The sequence below is a fragment of the Vanessa atalanta genome, chromosome 12 (genome assembly GCF_905147765.1).
Source record: "Vanessa atalanta chromosome 12, ilVanAtal1.2, whole genome shotgun sequence".
Taxonomy (NCBI): domain Eukaryota; kingdom Metazoa; phylum Arthropoda; class Insecta; order Lepidoptera; family Nymphalidae; genus Vanessa; species Vanessa atalanta.
The window spans coordinates 7,692,743-7,705,417 of record NC_061882.1 but is presented as its reverse complement, the minus strand read 5'-3'; the positions used below and the strand labels follow the sequence as shown (position 1 = coordinate 7,705,417).

The window sequence follows — 12,675 nt, the reverse complement described above, 5'->3', positions numbered from 1 at the left end:
AAGCAGAAAATTTTTTGAAGCTAAATTTGTGAAATAGTGCAGTAGATTTAAAATTGTAATCACAACCATAATTTAGAAAACAGGTAATCATTTTCCTAATTAAAATGATTAAATAAAAAAAAACGATCTCAACTTACTTAGCTATGAAGTAATCGAATAAATATAATCAAGAAAAAAAGTCTTATTATGATGTACATATTTGAAAAACTGACAGGTATTTCATTAGATATTCTTGAAAGAAGATATACAAAGAAAAAAGTTACATTTTATACTAGTGTTACATAATTATGGCTTTGTGCTTTAATTAACATGCTTAAAATATTTTCAAAATGTTTTATCACCTCATTTTACACATCCTATTACTAGAGCAAAATATGACTAGAATTTTATACTTAATCTATTATAACAAAATTAGCTAATAAAGCCAATTTATCTATCTATAAAACTTTACTAAGCAGTTTTTATATAAGTAACAACCTCAGGTCAAAATGTAAAATGGACTCATTTGAAAAGGCCCCATGCATTATTAAACTCCAAGCAAAGAGATTTTTAACAATTGTACTACTATCATTAAAATTACTACAGTATGTAATCATCACTCCTTATGTCTTAAATCTAAAAATTAAATAAAAATGTGTAATGATATGTAAGAATTCTTATAATAATTGAATAAGTATTGAATTGAAAGAATGATATGTTGTGAGATCAATGTAGAATGTGAATTAGACATTTAAGTCCATGGATAGTAATTACAAAACAAAATTGTACCCATAAAAAGATACCCCAGAAAATAACACTGTATCAGTCTAGACTGAAAGTCTGGCATTCTCCTTGATATTATAAAAGTTTTCCACTTACTGTACATATTGTCAACACCTTCTAAATTAGCTATTGATAAATGGTGAGAGGGTATTCTCTTCCCTATACCAATTCGACGAAAATGTTCATTTATAGTATTTTGGTCTGATGTTGGTGTAGGACCAACATTCATTTTATTAGAACATATCCAATACAAAATTGGACTAGCAGAAGCTAGGAGTCTTGTTGAAACTTGTATATGTACATATATGAGGCAAAATATACTTAAAAATAATACATGTATTACATATACAAAAAAATTAGGATCATTGGCCCCAAAACCTTTGGGATGTTGTTTTAGTTTATTTATTTTACTTGAATATCCAAAATTAAATACAATTTCTTTTAAACCTAGACGTAAACATAATCTAAAATTATTTTTGATGTATGATAAACAGTGATATAATGTTATAAGAAGAATGGGTGCGGCAAGAATGAAGTTTGGAATTTGTTTTATTTTATAATACCTTAAAAAACCAACATCCCAATAATGACTTTGAATGTAAGAATAAGAAACAGGTACTGAACTATTACACCAAGGACTTTCAGCAGTCCCTGGCAATATATATTCTGTGTTAGTCAAGAATTCTGGTAAATTATGATCACTATAAACACAAAATTTAAAGTAATTGTAAATTTGTACTAATACATATGGAATTACTGCAACAACCACAGTCAAAAATAATGCTACACACGAAGTAAATAAAGGTAAAACTAAAAATGGTAAAATTAATCTATGTCTTAAAGTTTTATATTTGTACATAATTTCTGGTAATGTCCTTTCTATTACATTTTTGAAACTAGCATATAATATAAACCCTAAATTAATGATACCATTTGATCGACTTATCATAGAGAATCCAGCTGGTAATGCAGCTGTTATATCTATATTAGCAAACCTTAAAGTTTCATTTTCTGTACATTTATACATTGTATAAAAAGACATCAATGCAAATAATGACTCAGAGTAAGGTGCTGAAAAAAATATACTAGCTGGATTAACACAATACAAAATAACTGACTTGTATGCTCTGCATTCACTTCTCAATATTCTCACGCTTAGGCGATGTAATACATCAGCTGACTTGATAAATGTTAATAAATTGATAACAGTTGCTGAAATCAATAAAGTACTATGGAAGTTTAGAAAGGAGCCTAATATACTATTTAGAATGAAGGCGACATACCTTGTTATTAATGGAAATAATGGAGAAAATGCCAAACAATTTTCGTATGTATATCCATATTGTGCAATGTGTATAAAATACTGGGCATCCCATCTTTTAAAACCGCCCAGTAGTATATCAATAATGACATCCCCTTTGTTTTTACGCAATGCTACGTCTTCGGGACTTTTAAATACATTTGCGTCGTGGTCCGGTATTATGACATTTGCTACAGCTTGAAGAAATATTATGAAAACTCTGGTACTGAATGCAAACCATAATATTTTCTGTCTCGGAGTATACATTATTTTCTGGAAAGTGTTCGAAATAAAGTTAAAGATAACTCGTTAAAACTGCACTTCAATAATTATTGATTTTGAACTAACCTATGTAAAATCATAAACCTAAGGAATTGATCCCGCATATATGGGGCATTTATTAAAATATTATGAAACAATATTCTTTGAACTCGTATTAAATATAATTTTTTACAAGTTTATACAAAATATTTGTTATATTTTACAACACAAATTACCTATTAATATTTAACTTAAATCAATGAGAGTTAAGATATGTCAATGTCATAACATGACTTATTAGCAGGGCTGCCAGTACAGCCAACTTATTTTATACCGCTGGATTACTGAAATTGTATAGAAGCAAATCTTTCTAGTACAAACTAAAATAACAGATGACCTTTTTTTGAAATGGTTTAAATATATCCAGATTTCTAACTATAACGCAGATATTATTTGCCGATTGTTATAAATTTCAAGCAATCAGTCTAGCAAATCACTGTAGCCTTTTGTTTTAATTCTCATAGTTTAAATTTGATTTTTTTATTTTTGTATCGAATTTTGGAAGGCAATTGGTTTAAGAAAGTAGACTGACATTAAAGATGGATCGATATTGTATGATATAGCAGCTCTGCTCATTTATACTAATATTATGAATGCTAAAGTAACTCTTTGTCTTTCTGTTGCGCTTTTACATCAAACTGAATTTGATGAGATTTTGTTCGAAGCAAGCTTGAAGGACATAGGGTATTTAATTTAACGACAACAAATGTGGATTAGACAGTGTTACTAATTGGTACTCACATATACTACTGCCATGTTAATATTAAATAACTAACCAAATTCTATTTATGCACTCGGATCTTAGTTTGATACTGTGTTGACAGCTTGACTGTTTTAAACTTTTTTAATTTACAGTAGTTTCTGATTTTGTATTATTTTATCTTTGATATCTTTGAACAAACAAGGACATATAATCATGGGTAGAAAAAGGCTCTTCAGCGTTTTCAAACTTTATTGATACATATTTTTGTATTAATATAATTCTATATAATTCTTGGAAATTTAACGAAATCCCAACAAAAGTGAGCATGTATGTTTTACAAATTACAATTTGCTACACATCAAATAGAAAAAAGCAAAAGCTTAATTCCAATACTTTACCACCTCACAAAAAATACAAAAATAACTGTACAATCATCAACGCCATTATGGATTTAATTAATACCCACTCAGAGAAGTTTAATATGCTCCTAACCCATATAACAAAGAGACACACAAAAGCGATTTATTTATGCCAATCCTGTTTAATAATTTTTAAAGTTATTCAGTGCAAATAAATTATATGTTTATTCTTCAAAAAACTTAATTCCTTTTTTATTTAACCCCTTTTGCATTTTATACAAATTATACATTTTAAGAATTAGCAATTAAAAATATTAACAAATTTCAATTTAAAGATACTGTATATAATAATAGCACAAATTAATTTTATATGCTTTGCCAGGACTGCCTTTATCACTCGTTTTTAAAGCAAAACTATTTACATAACCCTACATCATTTATCTAACTTTACGAGAACTAAAACTATGTATGTATCTTTATAGCTTGTGGAAACAGGAAAAATGTTTAATTAATAAAAATATATTAGTTTAAATATACTAAACAAGTCAATCAAGTTTAATATAATCTTAGTCCAAAATTTAAGATTAGTTTTATTTCAAAGTTGAAACAAACTAATACACCTAAAATAAGAAGGAATGAATTTAAATTATTTAATTTAAGAAACAATTTGTTAAAAATAATAGACATTTAGATAGATATATTTTTAACTGAAAATGAGTCTATACCGTGACGATTTCTATCGTTTTATTTATAACACACTTGCACCACATGTCGCAATAAACATATTTGTATTATCGTTTTTAATTATCTAGTCAAAAAAAATTATAGACAGAATGTATAAAATTAATACCACATGTAAAAGTTGATAGTTATATATCTGAATTAAAAATCCGTGATCAATCCAAGTTTGCAGTACAGGGGTACAAGTGAGTACAGGTTACGATGGGGCACCCGCGCGAATGTTAGCTCATAGACAATTGCCCAAGTGCCAGTAGCCTTTCCACCGCTGCATTTACATCTCCAAATGTTGCAATAAGAGCTGAAATGCAATTTTTCATTTTAATTATTAAATTACGGCAAACACAATTAATGAATCGTATAAGAGCAGACCCCCAAACTTTCTACTTGAAGGTTATTACTGAAACTGCTAAAGAAATGTTAAAGGTCATGTTTAGTTTCTTGAAATAATTGGTTTTTCAATATTCATACCAACTCACGGCTTCGTGACCGTAACGTAATATAAATCTTATCTCGTAATATAATCTTGTTGTAATCGTTTAAGAAGGAGGATAAGCAAAGGGACCTCATAATAAGTACTCTTATCTCATAACATGCTCATAAACATGAGCATCAATATAAATATGAACTACTCTTTACACTGTCACTTTTATACACCGTCGACTATTTTAAGATGTTATACTTCGTTTAATTATATAGCATCATGTGTTTGGCGATCGTAAGTTGATAAGTGAGTGGTTTTCCTCAAAACTTTATCATATGTAAGATGATCCTACTCACTCCGAAGTACCTTCTTGGCAGGGAACTGTTACCGGTAAGATAATCAATTATATTTATATTTGATGAAATACGTACCTTGCAAATTAGCATCACGGTTAAGGAAACCCATGGCGGTAAGCTGTTCAAGTTGCTGAGAATAGCGTTGTTCCGGCGGTTGCTGTGTGTTAGTCTGATTGTTGGCCATTGCTGATACCATTCTTTGCATAAACTGAAAGAAAAATTGTAGCTCATATGAATAAGTTGGTGAAAAGGTATAGCATTTTTTATTAGCATAACGAATATTTTTATGATTAAATAGTCTTTTCCAACCATAGGAGCACAAAACCCAAATAAACAACATTTGACATTGAATTGACACAATATCATTGGTCACATAGCTTAAATAATCTATGATATTCATTATGGATATTCGAAAAAAAAGTGTTTTAAAAGTCGATGAAGCTACTATCGAAACATTGGAACTAAAATTAAAGTGGATATTGTGATATTAATAAAGACATATTACTCAAGAACTGTTAGTAGTGTGGAATAAAGTTGGGCTCTTAGGGAATCGAATGAAATACCTCAATCTAAGGTTTGTTTATCTTTATTCCTCCCACGATTGGAATAGACTATAAGCACACAAGCAATAGAAGAATGTATGCAACATTCTTGTCACCAATTCAAGAAGATGAATTTTATAGTTAATATTTTTAATTTTGGTCTTAGTTTTAATTAGGCGATTTAAAATGAGACAGAGGTAACAACGCGGCTACCTGTGTGAAGAGCTCGGAGTTCTGTGCCTGGCGGCCGGGCGGGGCGGCGGCGGGCGCGGCGGGCGCGGCGGGCGCGGCGGGCGGCTGCGCGGCGGCGGCGGCGGGCCCGAAGCCGAGGTTGTTGACGAGGCTGGGTGCGGCTGACCGCAGTTGCTCCATGCCCTGTTGTATCTGCAGTAGCGCGTTCAATGCCTGCAAATAAATTTGCACGTTTTTATATCAAATTTCGCCGTCGAAACTTGTAGTCCATCTTATGTATGATATGCAGGTTATACAAAAAAAAATGTTACCCTAACCTTTAAGGACACTGATAGTCTAATATGGCAACTACATTATGAGTTCATAAATAAATACCATAAATCTTTAATTTATTGTATTACATTACGGGTTTTTTATTTATTTAAGGTATGAGGTATATGTATATAACTAATAAATGCGTGGTCCCTGGTTCTAAATTAACAGTACTAAAAAATTACAATAGAATTGAGAGCTTCCTGTTTTTTAAGTCGGTTAAAATGTATTCATTCGTTCATTCTAAACTAACCTTTTGTACAATATTATTTGTTTAAGTAACTCTAAATATTTAACCGGATAATCCGGAAAAAAACACTCTTAAACAACTTAAGTTTTACAAGTTATGTTCTCCTTTAATTATCGAGACCACAGCATACACTATTAAACAAAAATAATTTGACCATAGTTATGATAAAAAGTGACAAAATAAGGCAACAGTAAAAATGTATACAGTTAGAAACTAAATATTTCTTATCAGTATACTCTTTTTTATTTTGCATCTTTTTCTTATTTTAAAAATTAAGCAAGGCAATCTCTGAATTTGGCTGTAACAATGTATGTTCACAAGATCATTGGAACAGCAGCAGTTTGATTTAAATTTAGGAATGGCAAACAGGTTAGGTTATATGCACTCATATAGGGAATAGAAGCAGAAGCATTAACTTGAAGCTTTTGTAACAAATCACTACAATCTATCATAATAGATGATTGACTTATATTTCTGAGCAAAATATTAACTTGAAAATTTTCAATTTGGAACATTCCATCTATTATGATAGATTTTAGTGATTTGTTACAAAGCTTCAAGTTAATATTATGCTCAGAAATATAAATACATTATAAATAAGTCCTTTTAACCAACTAATTTGTTACACAGATAAGAACATAACCTATTTTATTTTTAGTTCAAGCTTGATATTAATTTATCTATTTAAAATGCTATTTATCCATCAAGATTTTTTTCTTTTTTCAGAATAGAGCACATTAAGACGTTCAGTGACGAATATAAGTATCGCCTAAGAACTCTACTAACAAAGCTATTTATGCATTATATTTATTTATGCTACATTTTGTCTAAAATTAGTGTTATTGTACAAGATGGGCTAAGCAATCTGCCTTGGTTGGATCACAGAAATAAGAGTGACATCACTTGATATGCTAATAGACTGGGATGATGACACAAAATACTAGGTCATTTGTATCAGTATGGTGGTTCTTCAGGGGTCAAATTACGTAAAGGCAAAAAGGAAAATGATGGTCATAGCACTCGCATCGGCGGCCCAATCGCGTGGACGTTAATCGAACGCGTCGGATAAATAACGAGTGTCAAACGATTTGTTCCACAAAAATGCTTGTATTTTCAGATAGTCGAAAAAAAAAGAAGTAGGCGATAGCATAATGCCATACTTCCCGGGTGTGACTTACAGCCCGCCATACCGACGCGAATACATTAATTTAAATAAAACAATTCAACCATTTGTACCAGGCTAATTTTTGCATAGCTAATCATCGTCGAGTAGGATTTTTGGAAATTATACGATACAATGTGACCATTATTATATTTGCCATACTTGTAGTAGAGGGAAAAAGTGGCTTCATACTTGAAAAACCTGATTTTTCGACACGTTTTCAAGTTACAAGACATAAAATCATTATGGCAGCATTGTCTTCGGTTCATTTGGATGAAATTCAACCTAAAAAAAAATAATCCCATGCTATAACTAAATCTTTCGAGCGGTGGGAGCCGCAGAATATTATACAACATAACATCTGCTTATAAGACAAGATTGCCGCCAACTAGGTGTTTGAAACTTTTATATTTATATTCGTTAAGCCTCAAATTTACAGGAAAAATTAGTGCCATACTGGTACAAATCGTTCGAATTACGAATAAAATCTTAGGATTTTGAAAAAATATTGTTCACATTCGCCACCTCCCACAGGTATGGTATTATCAGACTTCTATTTATGATCATACAAGGAACTGTTAAAAAAAGTTTCAGGGTGGTACAAATCGTTTGGCAAAAAAAAAAAAATTACTCTTTTGCAGTGATATAGCGGCCATCGGGAACTGTCGGAAAAGTATAGCAGGTGATTTTCGTGGTACAAATGGTTGAATTGTTTTATTTAAATTAATGTATTCGCGTCGGTATGGCTGGCTGTAAGTCACACCCGAGAAGTATGGCATTACGCTACCGCCTACTTCTTGTTTTTTCGACTATCTGTAAATACAAGCACTTTTGTGGAACAAATCGTTCGACACTCGTTATTTATCCGACGCGTTCGATTAACGCCCACGCGATTGGGCCGCCGGTGCGAGTGCTATGACCATCATTTTACTTTTTGCCTTTACGTAATTTGACCCCTGAAGAACCACCATACTGGTACAAATGACCTAGTATTTTGTGTCATCATCTCCCGGTCTATAAGGTGTTAATGAAATTTAAGTTTTGTAATGATTAAATTGATCATGTGACGGTTCAGTTCGTCTGCAGGTGATTCATTACATACGTGCTTCAATGTTGACGATACACGTGAAATTATGATTCAAAGTACTTGTAAGAGCCTACTCGAATTAAGTATATTTTTTAATAGAGATTGTAAAAAAAAGTGTAATTTGATAACTTGATAAATTAATTCAGTTGATTAATGAGCTCCACTTTAATTAATTAATATTATTATTTATATTTTAAAAACGCCATGTTATCTCATAGGCATAATGAATATCATCAATTCTTTAAGCTTTCGACCATTGATATTGCGTCAATTCGCTGTCAAATGTTCTTTAATAGGCTTTTTTTTTCTGTGGTTGGACTAGACTAAATAATATGTCCAGTAAGCAAAGAAAAAAATCCTAAGAATAGACTACAAATCAAGATAGAAAATTAAAATCATGAAATTAATGTATTTATAATTTTGAATAAGTTATACAACAGATACTTATGAAAAATAAAATATGTTCACATTCTGTTACCACATATTCGAGTACAAATCGTTTTCAATCGCGAGTTTATAGATTAGCTGTTGGTAAGTGATAGTGTAGTGTCAGTAAAGACATAATATATAGTGTCATTGAGAGACTTAATAAAAACAACAGTTTCAAATTTAGCATATGCTAATAGACAATAGATTCGTTATTGCGAGCAAACAATCACAGCATTAAACTGAAAAATAACAGAAACTGGCAATACATTAATTAAGGGTCCATAATATTATTACTTCAAACACATCATATTTTATTCATAAGATTATAATTATGAGCTAATTAAAGTTACTTAATTGTATATTGAAGTCAAGGACTTTTATTGATATTATCCATTCCATTCTGAGAACTTTTTGACCTCCATCGTTTCTCTTCTACTTCAACAACTTTTTATCAAAGGAATAATTATAAATGCCAACTGACATGAAATAATGTTTAATTGAAAATGTCAAATACTGTTTAAGAATACACAAAGAAAATTCTCACTTAAAAAAAAAATCTTTGTTTTTATGTATATTTTGGTGAACAAAATTAGAGCAAAAATTTATAAAATATATATATAGCCTTCAAATATAATACTGCTGAGCTAAGACCATCGGAGTTGAGCACACCTCTTATGGAGTAAGCTTAGAGCTTATTTTAACAAGCTGCTGCAATATGATTTGGTGGATACACATGTGACAGTATTCACCTGACTCCTCAATTTCCTCAATCACAATTCCTCAATCACAATTCCATTAATCAAAACACAAATTATTCTCATGAAAACTGACAAGGTATTTGCCTACCTTTAATCCTGCAATCTTTAGTTAAAATTTACATGTCTTAGCCACCGTACTGCTATATACTAATTATACTATGCACTTTCTAAGAGCTAATTAAAAATAAACTCACTTGTGGATTTGACATCATTTGTTGCATTTCAGGATTTTGTAGCTGAGCAAGCATCTGTGGCATCATAGTGCGGATCTGTTCCTGAAGTTGGGGGTTGTTTGCAAACATTGGGTTCTGAAATGTTATTATATAAATGTAAAATGTGTAGTATGTTGTAACATTACTACTAAATGCTTTATGTATATCAATTTGATTTTATTTGCAAATAATTCATAGTAATTACCTGGTTAATAAGCTGTGAAGCCATTTCAGGGTCAGCAGATAGTGCCTGTAGCATGCTGTTTGTATACGGAGCAGAAAGCATTGACTGTACGAGGCGAGGATTTTCTGACATCTGCTGCAACAGAGACTGCATGCCTGGAGTGTTGATGAGACCTGGACCAGTTCCACCACCAGTACTGGGTGCAGTGTTGGAACCACCACGTTGCCAAGGATTTGGTAATGGCTGCCTATTCTCTGCACCCTGTTGTGGATTTGTTCCATCTAAAAATAAAATTTTACTCTTGCTTATTGATTGTCACAAGGGTTCATTCAACTGATACAATATGTGGTCATTTTACTATAGTTTTCAATTATTTAGAAGAGTAATTAATTGCAGTTTGTGACAAATTGAAACAACCAAATTAAACATGAGTCATGTTGTGGAGGCTATTGATAATTATTGTTAATTTACACTCTAAATTAATGCTTAATTAACAATGTTGTTCTTATTAAATACTTAATCATTGTTTGAAAGTCAATTTACCTGAATTATCGACAAGTCCAGAGAATGGATTTCCTGCCATGCTGCTGGCTACATTCAACATAGGTTCCTGGATGTCACGATACATACGCTGTAATGCATTGTAACCCCCTAAAAAAATTAAATATGACTTATATATTTAAATATTTGCTATAATATAGTTTAAAGAATTATCTTAATTTAGTTACCAGGTATACTCTCCAGGTTGGATAGTGCTCTATCGTGAGACCTCATCAGCTCTTGCAGCATTGCTGGGTTACGTGCCAATTCCATTGTTTGACGTAATAGTTCGGGATTATTTAACATGTGGCTTATTTCCGGGTTTCTCTATAAAGATATTAAAAAACATGAGTTATTTTAATAGATATTTTGAAATATATTTATATATTTTTTATAGTAATATATCATTATCTAAAAATAATTTTATTTATTTCTGTTTACCTTTAACATAAATGAGATTTTATTAAAATTATAAAATGTTATCTAGTAATGAGCACCATGTCACCATAATTATTGTTTAATCAAATTACTGTAATTTTTAGTGCTTACAAGCAATTTTAATACTTAAAACTAACATCAGTAATAATAATAATGAACAGTGAAATGAATACTATAGCAAAACTTTTATTATATATAATCAACTGTAATTATACCTTCATAGACTTGGATAACAAATAATTATATGTAGATCAATAATTTTTAGAAACTTAATAGATTTGAAAACATTATCTTTTAAATTATTTCTACATAATTTTTTTTCTAAACAAATTTCCTCTAAATATTATGTATGATAAAAAGTTACTTACAGCCATCAAGTCTTGCATCTGTGGATTAGATGTGATGAGGGAACGCATGTTTTCTGGATCATTCATCATTTGTTGCACCAAAGGATTATCCAAGACTTGCCGCAACATTTCTGGATTGGACAACAGTTCTTGTTGCATGCGAGCCTAAAATATATAATATCAACAGTATAGTTTTATTAAATGATTTCTATACACTCATGATAGCTGTTAAAATGATTTTGTAATAGTAAAGTAACTTTAGTCAAAAATTTGTTACTTATTACATATTACTTCTTTAGTAGTTATTAATTTACCTGTAAATCCATAAAAGTGCTTTGACCAAGACCCAAACTTTCCAGTCCAGCAAGCCCTCCGAGAGAGTTAAGTCCAAATGGTGTTGCACCAACATCAGCTAAAAGTTATTTAACTTGTATCACTTATTTGATAATTAAAAATTAATAGATCGGAAGCAATAATTACTATTTAATTACTATATTAAATTGAAACAGGCATATAAACTTTTTTCCACTAAATTTTCACTTTAATGACACCATTATTTTTCACAATATATTATCACACACAATTTATTTCATGTTTCCTTGATTTTACCTGGGGGACGGCGAGTTCCACCTTCAGGCTCTGGTCTAGGAGGAGTCTTGATAACAAGATGAACTGTCAACCCATCCTTAATGTTGTGCTGTTTAAGTGTGTCGGAGTCATTCATTATTTTTCCAGCGAAGATGAGACATAGCTGCTCCGGTTCAGCATTGAATTTAGGAGACAGTACTTCTTTGAGCTAAAACAATAAATTAATTTAGTTTCTTGCCGAATAATTAGAGAAATGTCATCACTGATTGCGTATGCAATATCTATGTTATTACGCCATGAAAAAGTAGCATAGAGTCTCAGTACTTACTTTTTTAATATCAGCATCTTCTTCGATTTCTACTTGCTGCTTTTCTTTTGGGGTTTTTACAGTAATTGTGATCTTTTTGGGTTCGTCCTGGCCTTCTGCCATTTTATCAATTCTAGATGACTCTGTACTTTGGCGGAATAGCAAATAGTAGCACTAGAATTTGACGACTATGCGATTAAAAGCAGATAATACATAAAATTGCGTTCTAAAACCGACGTTCCGAAATAATTTATAGTTGACAGCTTAAATAAAGTAATTTGTTATTATCGTTAAATTTTGAACATTAGAATTTACGTAATATTTAAATAAAGATTAAATAAGATGTTTTTTTTTTTTAAACAAA

The 12,675-nt window shown here is 30.9% G+C and overlaps 2 protein-coding genes across 3 annotated transcripts; both read right to left on the bottom strand.

Moving 5' to 3' along the window:
- Positions 1–25: 25 nt before the first annotated feature.
- Positions 26–2,573, bottom strand: LOC125067753 (GPI mannosyltransferase 2). 2 transcript variants are annotated; one of them, XM_047676497.1, is made up of 2 exons: positions 2,411–2,573; positions 26–2,335 (listed from the first exon to the last, which is right to left on the bottom strand). In XM_047676497.1, the coding sequence occupies exon 2, from the start codon at positions 2,327–2,329 to the stop codon at positions 731–733; it is 1,599 nt and encodes a 532-aa protein (XP_047532453.1). In that variant the 5' UTR covers positions 2,330–2,335; positions 2,411–2,573; the 3' UTR covers positions 26–730. The 2 variants fall into 2 exon arrangements, with proteins under 2 accessions (XP_047532453.1, XP_047532454.1); XM_047676498.1 differs by lacking the exon at positions 2,411–2,573 and having other exon boundaries at positions 26–1,974; positions 2,046–2,168.
- A 744-nt stretch (positions 2,574–3,317) lies between these two features.
- On the bottom strand, positions 3,318–12,507 carry LOC125067816 (ubiquilin-1). Its single transcript, XM_047676604.1, has 11 exons — positions 12,333–12,507; positions 12,026–12,212; positions 11,731–11,828; positions 11,438–11,581; positions 10,820–10,958; positions 10,635–10,742; positions 10,113–10,372; positions 9,890–10,003; positions 5,719–5,910; positions 5,039–5,171; positions 3,318–4,484 (listed from the first exon to the last, which is right to left on the bottom strand). Exons 1-11 carry the CDS (start codon positions 12,432–12,434, stop codon positions 4,408–4,410), a joined length of 1,554 nt encoding a protein of 517 aa, XP_047532560.1. The 5' UTR covers positions 12,435–12,507; the 3' UTR covers positions 3,318–4,407.
- Positions 12,508–12,675: the final 168 nt, after the last annotated feature.